The sequence below is a fragment of the Rutilus rutilus genome, assembly GCF_951802725.1.
Source record: "Rutilus rutilus genome assembly, chromosome: 18".
Lineage (NCBI taxonomy): Eukaryota > Metazoa > Chordata > Actinopteri > Cypriniformes > Leuciscidae > Rutilus > Rutilus rutilus.
Genome location: NC_140231.1, coordinates 30,581,814 through 30,604,639, shown reverse-complemented (window position 1 = coordinate 30,604,639; position 22,826 = coordinate 30,581,814). Strand labels below are relative to the sequence as shown.

Sequence of the window (22,826 nt, the reverse complement as noted above, 5' to 3'; positions counted from 1 at the left end):
GGTAATCTCCTATGTAGGGATGCTCACTAGATTTTGACCACACCCTTAGATGTAAACATTAGCAATTTAAGACTGTTCAAGACAGCAAAATCATGAGAAAGGAGAAAGAAAAGCAAGTAGAGGATGTAAACATTAACAAGAATAAAACTGTTAAACACTAGCCAACTATAGACACAAATATGAGACGAGAGAGGTAAAGTTCATGTAAACATTAACAATGTAAGAAAGTCTTACAGAGAGAAAGGAAGAGAAAGATTGTTGCAAAGGTCGCCAGAGTGGTTAAAATGATGCCAGTGAGAGGGTGGCCTTGGAAAACTAAGAGTGCAAACAGGACAGCGAATCAAAACCCATAATACTCCCACTCCGCTGCCGTGTCTGACCAATCAGCAAGCGGAATGTCAGTAAGGTCACAGCACCAAAGGGAGAAACACACACGAACACGACCAACCGCATGCGAAGCATTCCCGCAAACCAACTCAAACATGAGGTAAGAGTTTTAATCATTTTGTGTTATTTCTAAATAAATAAAATATGATTCCATTGCAAAAAATGAAACTATACAAAATTAAATACGCACCCACAATATCTACAGTTAGTAATAAATTATGATTGTTAAATACTTAAGGCATTTCAACGGACATAACCCTGTGTAAACGATCAACACGAGCCATCATCCACCAATCAGCACACAGAACACTGGGGGGGGAGGAGCCGACACAGGCAGAAATGCAGCTCATTGGCTGAAACGAATAGGTTTTTTTTATATTGAAGTCAGGCCCAAAAATGGGCCCCAAATTGGTATATTAAGCCAAATTAAACCAGAAGTTTCGAAAAACAATGCATATAAAAATAATATAATTGTAAGTTATAAAGAAAAAAGAAGTGCAAGGCCAGAAACGTACACATTGCCAGCATGCTTCCCTTTTTTAATGTGCATTTTTTGCAAACTTCAGTGCTCAAGTGGGCGACGGTGTTCAAACGTCTGCACCATTAGACCAGATGTGCTATTGTTCACGTTGCTAGCTGTAAACATGTTAACAGTTTCGCTAATTTTTACTTCCTCAGCGAGATTCTCTGACATTTTGACCTGAAACTGAAAACTAATAATAGCAGAAAACTGTTACAGCTTGTGTATGTTTCGGGCCTAGGTGGGGGCAAGTACGAAAAAGTCCCGGTTCGTCCTTCTCGACCCGCTTGTGTGCTGTTGGCGGATGGTCCTCTATCACACGACATTCTACATTGTAGTTCTAGCAATACAGCATAGCATCCAGCATAGCAACCACGAAGGGAAACCTGTCACACAAGAACATGGTTGGACACGCACAAGCCCCGCCTCCCTCCAAACACTGCATGTTTTAAATACCAATAATAAATACAGTAACCATGGCAGCGCAGCACCAGAGTGAGGCCGGGCACTTCAGCTATGCTCACATGTGCTTTTTTCAGTAGGCATTTAGGGTCAAAGGTCATGGCAGGGTCTCTCTCGCGCACACTCACACGCTCGCTACATGAGTCTGATAATGTTACAGATCGTCACAGCTTAAAGGAGCTAATACACATTCATGCATTCTCACACACACACACACACACACACACACACTTCCAGGTGTACCTTGAAACAACAACCCAAGCACAGATGCATGCAACTACTACTGCGCCTATCTACACGAATCCACCAATCACGACATTCTCCGCCTACTTTGTTGTTTTTTTTGTGTGTAAGACAACAGCCCTCCTCCTGCTGTCTCAGAAATGAGTTGCTTTTGTGTTTTTCGTTGAGCATTGTGTTCTTTTTTTGGCTTCTTTACATGCACCGTCGTGCACCGCTAACCCAATGACCCATGAAAATATGAACACACATACGATACACGCGCACCAAAATGGTGAACAAGCGTACATACGCACACACGCAAGCCGAAGTAGCTCCAGTGTGTAAGACTAAAGCAGTATTGCAGATCAGAAATACAGTGGACACACACACACACACACTCCAGCAGCTAGATTTGACAGTGTCTTATCCGCTTCATTGTGTATATATTATAATTAGTGTGTAAGTGTGTGTGTGTGTATTGTATGCAAGCTGAGGGTCTTTAGTAAAGTTCATGGCTTAAGGAATTGCACAAATACACACACATGCTACGGACACACACCATTTCCCTACGGACAGAATCACTCCTTGCGACAGACCCTTTAGTAAGTTCTACCAGCGTGTGTGTGAGTTTGTGTAGTGTCAGTTATTGTCATTGGCTCAGTAAAGCATGTGAGTGTGTGTTTAGTGTGTGTTGGATGGCTCATACACATGTGTGTAGGTAATATACAGTGTGTGTGTGGATGGAAATGTCTGTATATAGACATATCTGTGGATGTATAAGAGCGAAAGAGAGCATGTGTGTGTGTGAGTTATTTGTTAACGCGTGTTATTTCAGCTCTCGGGGGTGAGCTGTGTTTGGATGTCCACTCTGCAGATGGGACACTTCCTACTGGTGGCCAACCACTGATCCACACACGCCTGATGGAACAGATGCATACAGGGTAACCTCCTGAAAGAGAAGTAGAGAGAGAGATTAGCCAACTTATTCTTTATGTTTTTGTATACAAACGGTAGCCTGATGTCAGAATGTGAGTCTGATACTACTCCATTGGGCCAGAGCCCGTCTACGGAGAGCCTAGTCCACTCCCTATGAAGTCCTATTGTACCAAATTTTGGTTGTAGTTCCTCAAGAGTTCCACTGGGGGCGCTCGCCCTTGAGTGCAAAATGAATGGGAGTCTACGGAGCTAGACGGCTAAATTTGTCTCTTTCACCCGATTGCCGTTGAGAAATCTCAGATTCGATAGTAGGTTTTGCAAGTTCAACATGGGTTATAGGTCGAAAGTGGAATGAACGAGTACTTATGTCCTTTCGATTTCTTACAGGTTGAGTTGTTGTTGCCCATAACACGCTAGCATTCTGCTAATGAACGCTGATTTGTCAGTGAAGGACTGATTACGACCAGAGATATACCGCTTGATGGCATCATGGCATCCGAAGCCGGACCAGAAACAAACAAAACAAAATCTCTTCTAGCACGTGTGTTTACCTGTGTCAGCTGTGTTGTCGATGCCTCGAGAGAAAAGAAAAGCGCGAAAGCACCAAAGTGACTGAAGGATTGCCGTAAAGCAGTATCTCTGGTCGTACGATGTGTATGACGTCATTGACATTTTAAGAGACTTTTTAAATCAAATAAGTGACTCTAAAAAATCTAACACCCAGCAGTGTGTAATTTATTTGCATCACTTTTCGAATACAATATTCAAATTACTAGACAAAAAATTATATCCTGAGAAAAGTGGATTTTGAGGGGTATAGCGCCATAGACCTCCATTCATTCTGCACTCGTCCTGTGAGCGCCCTCATATGGAACCAGAGTGGAACTGCAACCAGTTCAGAAGCCGGAAGTTTACTGAGAGTGGAACTTCTCCCCTTATTAGACATTCTCTGATTGGGCTGTGATTATAAGGCGTGGTTCAACCGAACCAGGAAAGAAAATGCCTCTGCACTCAATTGGATAGACCTACAACCAATCAGAGCAACGGAGTAAGTGACGTATGTTCTTCATTCATCTTTCCGATCGACAAATGCCTTGATCGCGGTTCTCTGTTCCTCTTTTAAAATCAACGCGCTGTCGATATCTTCTATAACAGACGCGATGGCGGAATCTACACATCTCAATTCTCCAGCGGCAGCCATCTTTGTTGTAAACGAATTCAACCCAAGCGCTCTTTGGTGACGTGGATGATTACGTTACTGTTGATCATCTGTCCATCATCGTTTAAAGCCCGCCCTGACAATTTGATTGGTCCGAACAGCTCTGGTTCGAGCATAGTTGCTCCACAACGGATCAAGTCCGGACCGAACTTCCCGACCTCAAATGTTGTGGGCGGGGCTAAGTTCGGCTGGCATCCAGGCTATATAAATGGTTTATTAGGATGTGTAAAGTTAAGCCCAAAGTATACTTCGTTTTTTTTTAACGTGGTTTTAGTGATAAACGCACACAACAAAATGACTAAAACGTACATTTAAAATGAAAGCTGAAAATATAAAAATAAAAGCCAATTCAAAATATTAATAAATACTATAGTGGTATATACATACTAAAATAACACTTGTATTTTGTAGTATTTATAATGTAGTACAGAGATTTACAAACTTTTTTATCATCTCTGACCCAAGTTAATATATTAATAATTTAACAAAACATTTACATTAAACAATGTACTGCGGAACATTGAGCAATAGTGCATTAAATTGATCAAAAGTTCCAGTAAAGGCATTGATAATAATCAGAAATGTTTCTTGATCAGTAAATCATCATATTAGAATGATTTCTGAAGGATCATGTGACACTGAAGACTGGAGTAATGATGCTGAAAATTCAGCTTTGCATCACAGGAATAAATTACATTTTAATAAAACACATTAAAACAGAGTAATATTGGGAAATATTACAATTTAAAAGGACTGTTTTTGCTGTATTTTGGATCTAATAAACACAGGCTTGGTGAGCATAAGAGACTTCTTTCAAAAACATTAAAACCATCTTAGCGACCCCAAACTTTTGAACTGTAGTGTATAGAGCTTCTGTATTATATACTACCTGACGTCTTCTCCATCCTCCAGCATGGAGAGGCAGATGGTGCATTTCTCATCCACGTCAGACTCTTCCTCACTCTCATATAACTTCAGATCCAGCGGCTTCCGCTACACACACACACACAAGTATGTTAGCAGCTGAAAACTCTGTGCTGGGCATGAATATAAAAATATAAAACTACATGTATAAACCTTCTTGTATTTGTGCGGGAAGGTGAATCTCTCTATGGTGGTCTGCACGGCCCCTCGGCTGACACTTCCCAATCGATCCTCTAACTGCAACAGCTCCTACACACAATCACACACTCAGTGTTAAGTGGAGCAAAGCATGAGAGTGTGTGCGAGTGAGTGAGTGAGTGTGAGTGTGTGCGTGTTAGTATTCCTCTGTTTGTGTGTTACCTCATAACTCTCCCGAACAGCAGAAGAGTGTCTGCTGGGACTCAAGCTCTGCAGCGCCAGCAGGTGGAGCTGTGGATATGGATAATTCCTTATCTCATGGACAACCTACAAAAAAATAAAACACGTTTAAAACACATCTACATCTCTGTGCTCCTTGTTTGAGAGCCACATTCAACACTTTAAAAAATATACAAACACACATACATACATTATATATACACGTGTCTATAAACGTGTAAACATGTGTATACATATACACACACACACGCATAATATATGTATAGACATGTTGCTTAGACACTCACCACCTGGGTGGAGGAGGTGTTCCTGGGGAGGTGGTGCATTCTGGGAGAGGCCAGGTAATGCTGGTAGGGTTGAGGAATCTGCTGCAGAGGATACTGATGTGGCACACCTGCGTCCACACTCAGATCCCTATAAACACACACGCACATGTTCATTTTATTAAGAGTCATTTAAAAACATTCAATCAGCAGTGTATTTCTTCTCCTTTTTTAATCACACTGATGATTCCTAACGCTCTAAGTAAGTTTACTGCTGCTTTGTATGCAGAGCTCACCAGTCGGTGCCTTCCGCCAGGTATCTGGGCTGCTGCGGGATTGGCTGTGGGACATGGAGGGGCGGAGCATATTCATATCCCGGGCGTAACCGATGCGTGTTCAGCGGGACTCGCTCCTGTGTGCGTCTGAAGAGCGACAATATGACCTTTTACTTATCAATTGCTTTGTGTGTTTCTCCTTATCGTGTCTTTTATCTTAATGAAACCTTTTTAAGTGTCCAAATACGTTTAGGTGTGCTTTCTACCTGCGCTGCAGTAGCTGTTGCTGGATGAGGTATTGCTGCTGTAAGGCCTGAGGTAGGAAAGGGGGTGGGACGTCCTGGAACGGGGGCGGGGCCAGGTGAGGGGGCGGGAACTCAGCAGGCAGAGGCGTTGCTGTAGCAGCCAGGTGAAAATGCCGGCAGGAGGTAGCATGACTATGCTGGTGCCGGCTAAAATGTGCTCCTGTACAGGAAAACCAATCACAAAATAGAGAGTCCACACAACCGATCAGAGATATGTGAAAAACAAAAAACAAAGGCTATGTTCAGAATAGCATACTGTGTGCAATATGCAAAATTACTCTAAGATACCCTAATAACTGGACGCCATTTACCGAACATGATGAGGTTATGTGACACTCATTATTGTAGTATATAGCTTTTTAAAAATGTTTAACATTGCTGTGAAGTTTAACTTTTTTTTAGCCTTATTCGTTAAACAGAAGCAAAAGTTGTGCAAAAGAATTTTTTAATTAATTCATAAATTTTTAACAGGGCGTTTGCTAGGCAGTTGCTATGGTGTTGCTAGGTGGTTGCTAAGGTATTCTGGGTGGTTGCAAGGCAGTTGCTAAGGTGTTCTGGGTGGTTGCATGGGTATTTTGGGTGGTTGCTAGGCAGTTGCTAAGGTGTTCTGGGTGGTTGCTAGGGCGTCTCTAGGCGGTTGCTAAGGTATTTTTGGTGGTTGCTATGGTGTTACTAGGTGGTGAGTAGTTCTTAAAATCTTTAGTAATGAGTGCCTTTAGTACAGCACTTTTACAGTCAGTTTGCAGTGCACAGTGCAGTATTCAGTAAATAGTACACTACTATTCCATTCTGAACATAGCCAATGAGAAAGACACACATGTACTTAATTTTTTTTTTTTTTTTTTTTTTACATTTTACCAATAGTTTGATGTAGCTAAAACAACACATTTTATAGATTTTTTTTTACTACAGGGAAACTTATAATTTTGTATTAGCATCAATAATAATACAAATTTAAATAACAAAAAAAGTCATTGTTAATGCAGAAAAACTGTCATTTGGTATTAGCACCACTAACATTAAAATATATAAAATAAATAAAGTTAATAAATAAAAATGAAATACAGTTATTGTTACTACAGAAAAACTGTTATAAATTGGTAATGGCATCCATAAAATTTTAAATAAGTAAAATAATAAATAAAATACTAACAAAATAAAAATAAAGTACAGTTATTGTTGCTGAAAATCTGTTATAATTTGGTATTAGCATCAAAATAATTAAACAAAATGATAAATAAATATAAATTAAATAAAACTTTGTTACTACAGAAAATTGGTATTCGCATCAATAAAAATGAAAATAACTAAAACAATAGTAAAATACAGTTACTGTTACTATAGAAAAACTTATAATTTGGTATTAGCATAAATAAAATAAAATAATAAATACAAATAAAATACAGTTATTGTTACTACAGAAAAAAACTAAGTAAACTTACTAACTAAAAATAATAAACAAAGATAAATAATCAAATACAATGTTATACATTAGAATTAACATCCATAAAAATGAAAATAACAGTAAAATAACAAATAACTCAATAATATTCAACAGAAAACATCACCTAAATATAAATTAGATAAATAATATTTAAATATAAATGAATAATGAATTAATTGATAACAAAAATGATGTTAAAACTTAAGTATCTTATTTCATGTTCAATTAATTTCATAAATAAATGACATAAATAGGCTACATTAAATATAAAAAATTCTAATAGCTTCTTACACATTGAGACACCATATTAATTATGAATGTACAGTAGCCTAGTAATAATATCTGGAGTAACTATGGCAATTTGGTAGAGACTGTGGTTACCATGGTAAATGTTTGTATTAGGGTAAGTGATGTTGTGTAATATCTCATCTTATCAGCAGGACATGAAGTTATAGTTGTGGAGGCCGTTCTGATGGATGTCCTGCATTAGAGAATATATATATTACCTGTTCTTTATTTAACTGAAGCCAGGTGACGATTCGTACGCCCGCGTTACTGCAGGTAGAACTCGTTCTTTATCTGGATTACCACTGATCTAACTGATCCCATTCCCTCGGGATTAGCGGTGCTTTTTTTCGGGGAAATATACTGGAGCTAACTGCGTCAGGACTGGAGATCTGCTTCAACAGAAAACCGATTGGGCCTAATAATGACAGGCGTTTATGAGCTGATTCAGCAGTCAAACGAATTCAGTGACGGACATAACACAGACAGATGGAGGGGTGGGGGGTTTCAGGGACACACACACACACAGGGGCGGAGGGGGAGGGAATGATGGGATTGGAGGAGGGGGAAGGGAAAGAGAGAGAAATGGAGGGGGAGGGAAAGAGGAGTGTTTGACAGCTGCTCTTCATAGATCTATTTCAGCCGCTCAGCTGTCCGACTCTCACACACACACACACACACACACTTACTAAATAACTTCACACTGCTTCCAACGGGAAACCTGCCGTGGTCATGCAGTGAAAACCTTTATAGATTGATATTAATAAACAGATGTTTGTGACACTTGATTTTGGTTGGTCACTTGTGTAATTTTGCTGGCGCTGATTTGCTGCAACAGTTGTGCTGCTTCATTCAGATTTGGGGATTTTTTTTTTGATGAATAGACAGTTCAAAAGAACGGCATTTATTTGAAATAGACATTAATAATGTTGCAAAAGATGTTCTATGTTCACCTTCGATCAATGTAATGCGTCCTTGCTGAATGAAAGTATTCATTTTACTGACCTTGTACTTTTGAACGCTAGCGTGCTAGTGTTCGTTCTTCTCACATAGGCTAATAAAACATCCCAAATTAATATTTCAAATGCATTCATCTATATGTTTAAATGGCAAAATAAACTCTTATAGGGTGATTTTTGTGATAATGACTAGCTGGCTAAATATATATGGTCTGTTGAATATGTTAAAACTGAAGTGTCTTATTTCATGTTCAAATAATTTCCCATATCCCATCTCAATATGCAGAAGATGACTGTAACTCGATCAGCCCTCCTTTGAGTACTGAAGTTTGTTAGTCACAGTAATGCATGTGAAGTATGTACACCAGGACAGCATGTGTTGGTCGGGTATCCAGATCTGCGTTTGCATACTGAAGAATCAACAGAGTAAGGGCCGGTTCACACAGAATGCGTTTTTTCCATTCCACTGTGCTACTTTTCCATTGTTTTTCAATGTAAACACGCTAGATGGACGTCTTTAACCTTTGCGCTCACGTCTCGCGTTGTTAGAAAGCCATGGCTGTGTCTGAAATCGCCCCCTATACCCTTGAATAGGACACTGTTTGATGAAACAGCCATTTGTAGTGGTGTCTAAATAGTGGACGTTATTGAGTGCACTCATTCAATCGCACAATGCACCGCAATAACGAGTCTACAGCTGATGTACACTCAACTGCTAGAGAATACCCATAATGCACTGTGATTGTAGCGCCGAATGATTCCTGCATCTGATCAGAAGATGGCGCTCCCACATGTGAATGATCCATCCATCTATTTTCCAAACCGCTGGTCCAATGTGGCTACAGCGTAATATCATACAGGTATTAATTCATTTTTAATTGATTAAAATGTTTAATTAAAGGGGTGGTAAAATGCCCTTTTCACAAGATGTTAAAATAAGTCTCTGATGTCCCCAGAGTGTGTATGTGAAGTTTTAGCTCAAAATACCCCACAGATATTTTTATATGGCATGTTAAAATTGTCACTTTGAGGGTGAGCAAAAACGCACCGTTATGTGTCTGTCCCTTTAAATGCAAATGAGCTGCTGCTCCCGGCACAGGGGGCGGAGCTTCAACGGCTCATGTCCTTTTACCTCACACAGACACACACTGAAAATTTCAAAAACTTTCAGCCTTTTATGTTCAAACCGGAGTCAGACAATGATGGAGAGACTCAAGAAGAAGTGACTACATGTAGAAGCAACAGGACATTTCTGAATGGTTAGTTGATGAATTTATGTAGCTGATGTGTAGTTATCTTCTAGTCATTGATTAGCATATTCTGTCTTAATCTATAAATCGTGTTCAGGGGGCGGGGTTTATGTAAATTCTAGGGTTGGTGATGTCACTAACCCGGGAGGAATGTCGTGTAGTCTCTACCAGCCGTTTGTTGTAGTCCTTAAAAAGCAATTTCTTTAAAAGCAAATATCTCCCTTTGCTTTGAACTTTGAGCGTCGTAACTTTGCAGATGTTGTTTATGCTCAAACAGCAACATTACACACTAACTAAAGTTAGAAAAGTGAAATCATAACCACTCCTTTAAGGTTTATACATGCTAGTTTCCATGACGGAGTTCAAAATAAATATTTTCATTACTACTGGAGCTGCCAGTTTCAAATGATTATTAAACAGCAAGCACAAACTATACAAAAGCAGCAGAACCTTCCGGCGCACTGTGTCCGAATTCACTTGTTTTCATTCACTTCTTCAAATGAGCTACATTACTGGAGTAATGTAGGGAATAGTGAATGAGGGTATAGGGGGCGATTTCGAACACAGCTTGACGTCCGACACTGAAAAACAATGGAAAGGTAGCGAAGTGGAATGGGAAAAGGCATTGTGTGTGAACAGTCCTAACACTATTGTTAAAGATTCCCAAGATGTCATTGCAAGAAAAGAACAAATCTGACCTCTGCCTTAAAGGGACAGTTCACCCAAAAATGAACAATCGGTCATCATTAGCGATATGTTTCCATTGAAAGTTGTCAATTTAACTTGTGTGCAAAATTGGAATATCACATAAATAATGTGCGAATAAAGCAGCGTTTCCATCCCATGTTTTCAAAAGAACAAAATCACCTTTTTCTGTGAAATTGGTACAAAATATCTGTAATAATAAAAAAAAAAAGGTAGTTGCTGCAATCGGGGAAAAAACTATGGCTCTTTTTTCCTACATCATCATAAATGACTCGTGTCTCAGACGAAACGCAATAAATGCCATGTTATCTTGCGTTCAGATGCCTATAGTGTTTGGAAACACAATCATGTGAGACTTCTGGGAGGGAATTAAACCAAATCATTCTGATGACAGACTTTGGTTCAGGCATTTCAGAATAACTAAACCAACATTTGAGAGGTTGTGCGATGCAATTGGTCCACTGGTTAATCCAGTTATCCAATTACAGCTCCTGTTGAGGCAAAGTCACGTGTGTGTTTTTGTAGCGCAGTGAGGGATTTATGCGGTAAATGTGTTTCCATCGCATCGCATGTCTTCTTATCGGATAAGAAATGAGCACATAAAGTTATGCACCCGTTTAGAATTTATGCGCATTTTGGAGTTTCCATCCAGTTTTTTTTAAAGCTACACTGTGTAGGATTTTCTCCCGTCTAGCGGTGAAATTGTTTATGACTACCAACTGAGTATTACTTTCTAGCCCCTCCCATTCCGAGGGCGTTTTAACTGGCCGTATTATTTCAAATCTGCCGGTAGTCGCGAGTAATCTCCCCTCGCATTCGTCACGGTGCCACTGAGTGTCAAAACGCGAAGGGCGAAGCTTGAATTTCCAGGTATGTCCCTCTTTGGCACATGTATTTTCAAGATGGAGGCGCAACATGGCTGCCGCCATTCGAGTATTCTGTATTCTAAATGGCAGATTCTACGCTTACGAGAATACTTGATTAGTTGGTAGAAGTAATTACACATTAATGAGCACATATCATTTTGAAAGAACAGTGTTTTTTGCTAAGAATCAACTTACACAGTGTAGCTTTAATGTGATGCACCAAAACGCACATAAAAATAGGTGGATGGAAACATATCCATTTATTCTCACTCACGCTGTTCCAAACCTGTAAAACTTACTTGAGATATTTTGAAGAACATTGAAGCACAAACAACATTATTTGGAGAAAAAAAAAGGGGGGTGTACATATTTGGGTGAACAACATCCTAAATCACTCGTTTCTTTTTCCCTGAGGAGAATACGAGGACAAAAAATTGTGTTGTAAAAGGTCACAGGAAAGATTTTTAAAAGCTCAGAAGTCTGTGGCCCCGGGGAAACAGAAACACCGTTGCACTTGGAGGAGGAGATGGAATTTTCCGAGAGCAAAAAGTGCAGAGACTATTGATATAGAATTGTTATTGTCTCATTTCACGCCGCCTTTGGAGAACAGAACAGAGGAGAAACCAGTGATTTTCTCAGCGGGAAATATTCCCCAGGGCTCCAGAGATTCAAGCAAAACTCTTAGATCAGCAGAAACGTATGGAGTGTGCAGTTCACGCGCTCTGAATTCTAATGATCTTTTCCCTCTGCTTCCCCTCAGAAACCCAGGCAAAAATATTGATCAGTGAATAATTGTGCGATGTACTCGCCGTCCAGGATATTGTACATTGCGAGTCCCTAATAAACCACGAACCTCTCTTCCACCTGAGATTCTGATGTTTATTGAGTGAAAACTCTCTGAAATCCACCGCTAGAAACAAAGGTCACGTCCTGAAGGTCAGGTAGCAGAACTCAATGAATGAGTTTTGTTAAGATTAAACCTCATTTAGATGCATTTTATCCTTCCCTTATGGCCTGACCCTTCATCTCGAACACTCTTTTATCTGAGGATCCTTTTAACTAATTGCTAATCTACCTTTATTCAGACCTCTGTTTCAGCATGTCGAGTTTTCTCTGCAGGTTCTGTAATATGGATTGATCTGTGGGACTCTATATAATGCCGGGTTCAGACTTCTACTAATCCGGTTTCGGCACGATCCGTTGGATGTAGGGTGTGTCGTGGTGATTCGTAAATGACAATGGGCATCAGGAATGCAAGAATCAAATCGCTTTATCTTGTATCTATCACAAAGTTTCGAAACATTTTATTTTCATAATCCGATGTACAAAGGTTTGGGGTCAGCTAGATTATTTAAATGTTAAAAGAAGGTCTTTTCTGCTCACCAAGGCTGCATTTAGGCACTATTTGATCAAAAATACAGTAAAAACAGGAATATTGCGAAATATTATTACTATTTGTAATAATAAAATGTAACGTATTCCTGTGATCAAAGCTGAATTTTCAGCATCGTTACTCCAGTCTTCAGTGTCACATGATCCTTCAGAAATCATTCTAATATGCCAGGATTCTTTGAATAGAAAGTTTAAAAGAGCAGCATTTGAAAGAGAAATCTTTTGTGACATTATAAGTGTCTTTACTGTCACTTCTGATCAATTGAATGCATCCTTGCTGAATAAAAGTATTAATTAATAAAAATCGTACTATCCCCAAACCTTTGAACGGTAGAGTATTTCCAAACGAAGCTAGAAAAATCAGTGCAAAGAAGAAAAATAAGTCCTCAGGATTTGTTTTTATCCATCAGGAATTGATTGGAGTTCATGTATTGTATTGATTTTCACTCAAAAACCCGTTTCTGCGGAAGACAAAATGAGAACGAGGAGGAGATACACTAACGCAGGAGGTCAGATAGTGAAATGCAGATGGGATGTGTGTGACTTGAAGTGACTATTTTGCCTCCGTATTTGTGAGTGCACATTCCCATGATTCACTCTGGCAAGTGGGAGGAGCTGAGAGATGACTCGAGGGAGGGGCCAAAGAGGCCGTAGAGTGGAGTGGGAGGGGTTTGAGGGTACGACACATGGAAATCAGCAGAGAGCACACTGAGGGTTAGGGGAAAATCTACAGTCTTTATTGGAAATTATTAGTATGAGTGGAATTGTGTGATCATAATAATAATAATAGTAATAATAATAATAATAATTCCATGCAAATAAAGAGCGAAGGCAAGGCCCAACCATGCTCCATAAAGTTAACATAACAGAAGCAGCATCCAATGGGTAGATGTGTATGCTACAACACGTCAGTACAGCAGGACATGTCTACACAAAGATACATTGGAGTTTGCTGTTCAATGTTCCAAAACAAAGAAACAATCAAAATCAAGAGGAAAATAATAAACATGGTCATGCATTACAGCCTAGTACAGGAACAGAAGGCAGAGAAACCACAACCAAAGAAATAGAGACATTTCGATACTAGGAGGACTTCTACAGTGCAGTTCTAGTGATCCCTGTAAAGCGGATGACATTGGCGCTCGCACAGCGCTAGGAGCGCCGCTCGGTAGCGCTAGGCTAATGCTGGCGTTGCAGCATGGGTAAATCAAATGAATGAGGGGCGGTTTGAGTGCTGGTCGGGTGTCATGTGCCAGTCAAGCGCCGAAAAATACCACTTAGCGACTTCTTGTTCCTTCCGAGTACTAATTTTATTACTTCCGAATAGGGCTGCGCAATTTATCGCAATTATATGTTGTAATTATATTACAACGGCTTGCAATAACTGGGGTCATGAACAAAAGACAGAGAGAAAATCACTCGCAGCTCTTGGCTGAATAACTTTTGTAGCTTTAATAAGAATCAGGATATATTTAATTCATACAGTGTTTTATTTTTACATTTGATTATTCAGTTTCTGTTGTTAAATAACCCTAATGTAGGATAACCTGAACCCCTAAACCCCGTGGTTTACACTTCTTACGCTACAGTAAAACACTGATGTTCACTTTCAGAAGTTGTAGTTTTCTTATCACAAAAAGAGTGTGAAACACGCATGTAGGTTATATCATTTTTAAGCTAATTTTACACACTTTAAGCATTATCGTAGTGCATTATTTAATGAGTTATCGCATATTTCTTAAATAATGCAGCTCTACTTCCAAACGGAAGACGGCTTTTTTCTTTAACAAAATATGCCATTTAGTTTGTCTTTACCATTATATGAATTCTGCACATGCATCTCTTTTTAAAAAGGGACATTATGCTGGTCTTGAAATAGCGGCATTTCCGTTTTTCCCCCCAAGTTACTCTTTAGAGATCAATAAAGCTCAAGTGTCTAATTCCTTTGAAAATAATACGGCAACATATAGACCTCATGCGTCAGAGAAACAAGCCATCATTAATAAAATTATTTGAACTAATGGTTTTGCGGTAGCTCTGTATATTTCTATGGCATCGCTGTCAAAGAGTAATTAGCAGGTGAACTCGGTTTATTTATTGTAGAGTTAACAACAGTTATCATGAGCATTGTAGTGTTTGAAGCGGATGTCACTCATTCTCATGTCGTTCCATAACCATGAAGTCACATGATAGTTTTGTGCGAGGAACATACAGATTCGGCTCCTTACAAGAACCAATGGCGTTTCTGGCCATTAAACGCACATGAGATTTCTTACATTTTACTCAGAAGACGTCAGAAGACTTGAAATATAGTGCACAAGTCATTTAAATCAAGTTTGTTATGAACTAAAACTATTAAAAACATTTTTTGTTATTCGCAAAAGCTGCAATAAAATATCAAAGTAACACTTTATTTTATGTCAATACATAACATATCCATTAATATCACTCAGTACTTAAGTACAAAGTGACTACGTCACCTTAAAATAAAGTGTGAACAATAAATATTAGATGAAAAATTAAACTTACATTAGAAATGTCGCTGAAATACGTTGAAGCACTAAAATAGCCAACGAGAAATAAAACTAAAACCTAAATAAAAACGAATGAAAATATTTCAGCTTGCCCGTTTAATTTTTAGTAATTTCGTTACTTGAATATGAACAATGCTCAAATAAAACTTGCATTATGGTGTTTTTGGTCCTTTCTGGAAACCCGTAAAGATCCTTAAACGTCTCCTTTTGTTTTGCACTAAACAAACGACAGCATAGGGGTTTGGAACGACACGAGGGTTAATAACGACAGAAACTACTCCTTCAAGGAAGATGGTATGGATTTATTTTGATTAAATAATTAATTGTTCGCCCCAGGAGGGCAAAGGGTCACGAGGTGCGACGTTATCGACTTGAATAATTAGAAAATAAACACGTCGAGCTCCTCTGGTGAGTCCAAATCTCGGGCAAATCCCACCGGCACAGCACACCCTCCCGAAAAGACGAGACAGAGACAAGTGTTTAGGGGTCGATCAAGCCCGGCTATGATCGAGTGAGAGGCCAATGCATCCACTTGACAGAAATTTACAGCAAAAATGTTGGTCTATCCACACTGAGAATGGGACAAATCACAATGACAGTCGTAAAAAAGCTAAATGCTACAATGAGTTGTTATTTTCGTCAAAGCAACAAATGACCATTTAAAAATAAGAAGACAAGAGGATTCTTCTAGAGAAGAGAGAGTGTTATTCTGCAGTCGGTTACACAGGAGGATATAAACTGGATGAGTGAGAGTTTGTTTGTAATGTCGTCTTCAGATGGAAAGAGAGGGAATGAGAAGAGGGAGTCACAACACAGCTAGATGCAGGGCAGGCAGAGGCTATAGCACAGCAGCGGCGGGTGATCGTTAGATACACAATGGAAGGGAACAGAGCTCTGAAAAAATGCGGTATGTAGAATCAGCCCCCAGACTATGGAACAAGGAAAAAAATAGAAACAAATACAAGCACAATCAATGAAACCATCGGTGCTAGGGCACGGCTACAAAATGCACCTTATTATTATTATTATTATTATTATTGCACACATACATTGATGCATTTGTTTTTCTGCTGGTGTAAAATGCATACACTACTGTATTAGTTAATTACACACATTTTATACACAGATCTGATGCACCTCATGTTTTACAATTGCACAACAAAATGCATATGCTACTATATTTAATTGCACATATTATGTACGAATGCATCTTTTTTTCTGCTGGTGCATTAAGCTTTAAAATGCATAACATAGTAGGCTAGTATTTGCATGTTAAATATAAATGCATCTTCGGTTGGTGCAGCATTATGGAATTCCAAAGCTGCCAAAATATGGCTAAAAATTGTGTTTTTCTACTATTTTTTTTTAATCATTTAAGTGCACAGATACTGTATATGATGCACCTTTTTTTTTCCCAGTCCAGACATGGCTGGCTAAGGTGGGATTTAAGATTCAGACGGTTTTTTTTTTCTCTTCTTCTTCTCTCCATTAGAGCAGAATTAAACACGCAATGCAAGCTGCAAATGATGATTAGATATTAAAACGATCCGAAGCCAATTTTGTCATGCATTCATCCTGTAAAAGCTTAAATTAGGAGCAGGTTCAGCTGAGGGTATTTTGTGCTACTGCAGCTGCCCATCAGTACACTGACTGCTGAAGCCATGTTTAATTATTCATAAACAAAACCGCACACGGCGGAACGGATGTGAGGGAATTTAACGCAACGCGTTATGTCCACTGCAACGAACTAAAACGCTGTCGACGCTACAAACGCGCTACTTTGTTGCTTATAATATGTAGGCTCGTTGAATCAGCTTCGTTGTTTGTACCAAGCGTTTGACGCGCCCCAATAGGGTGCTATACGCAAAACAAACACATGAATACGCATACACGCGCGTGGTTTATTCCTATATTAAACGCATATGCTTCCTGACACAAAGGATGACGCTTAAGGAAGGTTGTGCGCGTTGTCCAAATTGTGACCTGATAAATATTTATCCAGCAAATCAGAACACAGTGAATATCTAGAATATAAATATGATGTATTTTCTTTAATGTTACCCCCACTGAGCAAATCGCTCCGTATTTGTGTTGCAAAATACGCGACGCTCCGGCAGGCCAGCAGCCTTTGATCACGTCCGCGCGACCCTCGCGCGCTCATTAAAATCAGACGAGGGTGCGTGCGACAGCAAATAAGACGCAATTACCTCTACTTCTGACGGAACCGAAGACGGGAAGAACCAGATATCCGACGTGCACTAACACCATCCTGGCTCCTTTGTTGCTGTGCTGCCCATGGACACCTTCGCCTTCCAATACGAGACCATTCAAAATGCAGTCCAGACGCCAGCTGCCCGCACACAAAGAGAACGGCGGCCAATCAGCGAGCACGGCGCTGCTTCCTGTGGCTCCGGCTCATCCAATCAGAGCGCTCGGCACGGCGGCGAGTCTTTTGTGAATTAGCTGTAGGGGGTTTTGACATCATCAGAGTGGACGCGGCGGAAACGCTCAGCTACTAAAACGCGTCAAGATTTGTAAACTATGACGTCAGCGTGTAAATATTATACTGTTGGGATATATATAAATATAAAATTAACTTAAAACTGCTGTTCAAAGATAGTCACGGTTATGTAATCAGACCATTTTTTTTTTGGTAAGGAATAATCCAGGTTTAAAATTCTGTCATCATTTACTCACCCTCAAGTTGTTTCAAACCTGTATGAGTTTCTTTCTTCTGTTGAACACAAAAGAAGATATTTTGAAGAATGTCGGTAACCAGTTGATGAACCCCATTGACTTCCATAGAAATACTGTCAGCTGTCTGGTTACCGACATTCTTGAAAATATCTTTTGTGTTGAGCAGAAGAAAGAAACTCATACAGGGATGAAACAACTTGAGGGCGAGTGGCCTAAATGATGACACAAATTTACTTTTGAAGTGAACTATTCCTTTAAATACCTGGTCATTAACATTAAACAAACACTGGGCTTAACTAGGGATTTGATCAAACTAAATAATAGGGTTACAGAACGGACATGATTGTTATCTGGCATACAATAAAACGGTTGACGGGTTATGAGGAAAGGTTTAGAGAAAAACTAATAAATAAATCGCGATTAACAAGTTTTATATATATATATATATATATATATATATATATATATATATATAGTGTGTGTTGTTTTAACTATCGGGTAATAAACACAAAGACATTTGGGTATTCTGAATGGTCTGTTGGGCAACTGTTGTGTATCTTTTGTTACACTTTCAGATTTGAGGTTTGTAGCACATATACACCAACACAAACATGATCAACCTGTTTTTTTTGTATTTTTAAAAATCTAAATTGAAAGAGCGCAAGAGAATCACAGAGTGGGCCTGTTGGCCAGAAACGGGTTTGGTTGCTTTGAAAGACTATACACTCCATATGTCAATCCTTACCCGTCCTGAACCCCTTCCCCCAAACACACACACACACACACACACACAGGGGTCTGAGCTGTGATTATCTCTGCTCCTTCTGTTCATACTCCTCGCCACAACCCCTGTAAAGACCCCCACCCTCTCTCTGCTCCTCCAATTATAAAGTAACACATCTTATTCAACATCAATTACACTGCTTGTTATACAGTCGCTGTACTCATATTTTTCTTGACTTCTTACCTTACTTGACCTAATACACTACAAGAGGCTAAATGTAAGAATTTTCATGTATTAACAGCTTTTTGTATTGCCAATGTGTGAACAGCATGTAACAAAACTTACAAAAAGAGATCTTCCTCGGCTGTCTATGAAAGCCTGTAGAGTAGACTGATTTTTTGTTTTGTTTACAACCCTTTTATACAATATTTATTATAGGATAATTCTGCCATTCTGTACTGTAATGTCAGTGTGTCACGCAAAGAATAGGGATTAATTCAAACTAGTCTCACACAGCCAGACCTATATAATCTGTAGTTTCAAACATATTTTTTATTCAAACTCTCATAACAGTGTAATTTTAATGAGCTCACCTGTTGACATGATGACAGAGAATTGCAGAGCTGTGCAAACATATCCACATCGCTCGATCAGATGCTTTCGCTGTATGCTGTTTTTCCCAACAAAAATTGAAGCAGCACATCTGTTTTCAACATTGATAATAATCAGAAATGTTTCTTGAGCAGCAAATCAGCATATTAGAATGATTTCTGAAGGATCGTGTGACACTGAAGACTGGAGTAATGATCACAGGAATAAATTACATTGTAAAATATATTACAGTAGAAAACACTTCTTTTTAAATTGTAATAATATCACAATATTACTGCATTTTTGATCAAATAAATGCAGCCTTGGTGAGCATAACCATTGAAAATATCTTACCGATGTCTATATTTAAAGGTTTTTGGCCTAAAACAGTTATATAGACAGGATTAAGTCTCTTCTATAATGTCTTGGCTATAAATAGCAGAACTGAATTCATAGCACAAAACTTGTTCTGATGTAAAGCCAGCAGACTGAGCTGACATTAGCATACAGCTGCGGGCGTGTGTGTGTGTGAGAGGAACCCCTATTTCTTTGTCATTAGGGATGAACAGACCCTCTTGTGGCAGCTGCCTAGCCGTGACCCCCGGAGGTCAGAGGTCACAGGCTGCTTTCCCACACTGGAGTCCGTTTTATAAAAGGGTTGCGAGCTGTTGCTCTGATACACTCACAACTTTGTTAACTCGTTTTAATAAATGAAAACACACACGCACAAATGTTACTCTTTAAATATCTCTATTTATTTATCTTAAAATAGTTTCATTTTATATTCTACATAAATGTTTAAAGGAAGAAAGACTTGCGGAAGCAAAAAAAAATATTAACACTCTTTTGCTATTCATTTAAAATACTGTCGAAATGAAATGAACCAAAACAGAGTAGCACAATTAAATAAAGGGAAAGTGTTTTTCAAAACGCAGTGGAAATCTACTGAACGACCCACAACGTGGGCTCACACCGAGTTCAGCCACATCGGGACCGTCCCTCTGTTCTCAGGATTATTGCTGTTTTAGGACGCTTAAATCTGTGTTAAACTACAAAACATTCCGGCAGGAAACACAAGACAAATGATCACGAGACAAAAACGCAGGAGAGAACGATGACGACGTCATAATGGAGGCTTTAGAACTCCTTTAGAACTGAAATCTGAAACGTAACATTTAAAAGTGCTCAACTCAAGAGCCGGACGTGCTGGTGTTGTGTGTGTGTGTGGGAGAGAACATCTCACAATGGCAAAGGAATATGCCAAATGTCATATTTTACTCATCTACATGTGGTTCCAAACCCGTATGATTCACCCATGGAAGACAAAAGGAGAGATTAATGCAGAATCACGAAGTTGTTTTCCTCACAGTGAAAGTTACTGGGGGACAGATGCTGTTCAGCTCCATTAGTTCGTCATCTCATGACTGAAACGTAACGAAATACACTACTGTTCAAAAGTTGTTTGATTAAAAAATACAGTAAAACAGTAATATTATCAAATATTATTACAATTTTATGTTGAAAATGTTGAAATGTAATGTATTCCTGTGATCAAAGCTGTATTTTCAGCATTATTACTCCAGTCTTCAGTGTCACATGATTCTTCAGAAATCATTCTAATATGATGATTTGCTGATCAAGAAACATTTCTTATCATTATCAATTTTGAGAACAGCTTCATATTTTATAAATAACACATAAATGCCCGTTCTTATCAATTTAACATGTCCTTGCTGAGAAAAAAAATCGTGCTGACCCCAAACTTTTGAATGGTATCGTATATAGGCCTGCTTTTCACATAAAGCTATTGTATGTCATCAGAAGATTTGAAATATATAGTGCACAAGATGCATAATCTAGTTTAATGGTGCTTTTTTTTTGGAGCAGCATCCGTCCCCACTGAACATTCAGCTAATCATATTTTGTGTCCCAGAGAAGTCAGTCAAACGGGTGTGCAACGCCACGAGAGTTAGTAACTTTCAGAGTCAACTATCCCTTTAAAGCATCAGCTCCACATGCATCTCTATCATCCTGGAGGGTGTAGAACATCTCTGTGCTCTTTTGCTATCACAGGAAGAGAAGATATCACACAATCTGGGTATCACTGGTGACAGATGTGCCCACTTTTAACTCTGAAAGGGCTTCCTCTCCTTCACAAAAGCAGGCTGAGCATGAGGCAACAGCTGGGATCCAGCAACGGCCTTCACTTTTGAAGCCAGAGAAAACAAAGTCAGAGAGTTAGGAATGGAGTTTGCTTGGAGGGATGCATCTTAAAGGAACAGTTCAATCAAAAATTAAATGTGTCATTTGCAGAATGTTCACGCAGCTCTTCCAAACAAAGTAAATGCGACAGATCAATTCATAAAAAAATAAATAAATAAAAAAGTGTAGAATTTTCACTCAGAATTTGCTTGTGAATTTCAAACAATTGCAAGCAAGACATTGAACTGAAAACGAACGCGAATGTTTTTAGTATTATAGTATTTTTGGCAACACTTTATTCAAGGTGACGTAGTTACACGTTACTACATGTGTTTACTATAGTAATAACAGTAAATTATGCATAATTACAAGTAACTAACCCTCAACCAAACCCTAACCGTAACTATAGTAAGTACATGTAGTTTATTAATATTACTCAGTACTTATTTGAGTAAGTAAAATGTAACGGGTTACATTTAAAAATAAAGGGTTACACTAATTTAAGGTGTCCATGTTACGGTGTAATTATACATTTAAGTACTGAGTAATAATCATTAACTACATGTACTGTAAATAGTTACAGTTAGGGTTTGGATTAGTTACTTGTAATTATGCATAATTACTATAGTAACTACATGTAACGTGTGTAACAGACACTGTAAAATAGTGTTACCAAATAAAATGTAAACATGTTTTCTTGTAAAACGTCCTCCAATTAAATTGGTTTTATATACACCTTTGAAAAATAATTTTTCACAGTGTAGCGCACAAGTCATATGCATATATTGTAATAGTGCTTTATGGGAATTTTCTCACAAAATGATCATATGCTTCAGAAAACTACGTTTGTGTTGGTTTTCGACAGCGGCCATCTCCATTCACTTCCGCTGTATGAAAAAAGAGCTGCGTAAACATTGTACCAAGCATCTTTTTACAGAACAAAACTCATTTTAAACGACATGAGAGCAAGTCAACGATGATCATTTTTAGGCGAACTATCCTTTTTTAAATTCCTGTTTTCCTGCTCTGGAACTACATTTTCCCTTTCTCGAGAAGCAGTTATTCACCTCACGTGATTGACAGAGGTAAAGGTCCAACCAAACTCTTAGAGGGGCGGGTCACAGTTTAAGGCGGGACTAAGAGAGCCAAAATGGCCACCAGCATGGCTTCAAAACCTGCCTCTGAAATGTCCATACACAAGCTGAAAGAAGCAGAATAATTCACATTCAGGTAGTGAGTGCTCCTCACACACAGTGGTCTGACAAGTAACAATCGTGAGGAAGAGA

The 22,826-nt window shown here is 38.8% G+C and overlaps 1 protein-coding gene across 1 annotated transcript; it reads right to left on the bottom strand.

Annotated features, from left to right (window-relative positions):
- Positions 1 to 1,714: 1,714 nt before the first annotated feature.
- ark2ca (arkadia (RNF111) C-terminal like ring finger ubiquitin ligase 2Ca) lies at positions 1,715 to 17,638 on the bottom strand. Its single transcript, XM_084387636.1, is given in 9 exon segments — positions 1,715 to 2,540; positions 4,636 to 4,739; positions 4,824 to 4,919; positions 5,031 to 5,135; positions 5,336 to 5,462; positions 5,608 to 5,733; positions 5,853 to 6,051; positions 17,534 to 17,609; positions 17,612 to 17,638. Coding segments are annotated over 9 exon segments (963 nt in total). The 5' UTR covers positions 17,624 to 17,638; the 3' UTR covers positions 1,715 to 2,422.
- Positions 17,639 to 22,826: the final 5,188 nt, after the last annotated feature.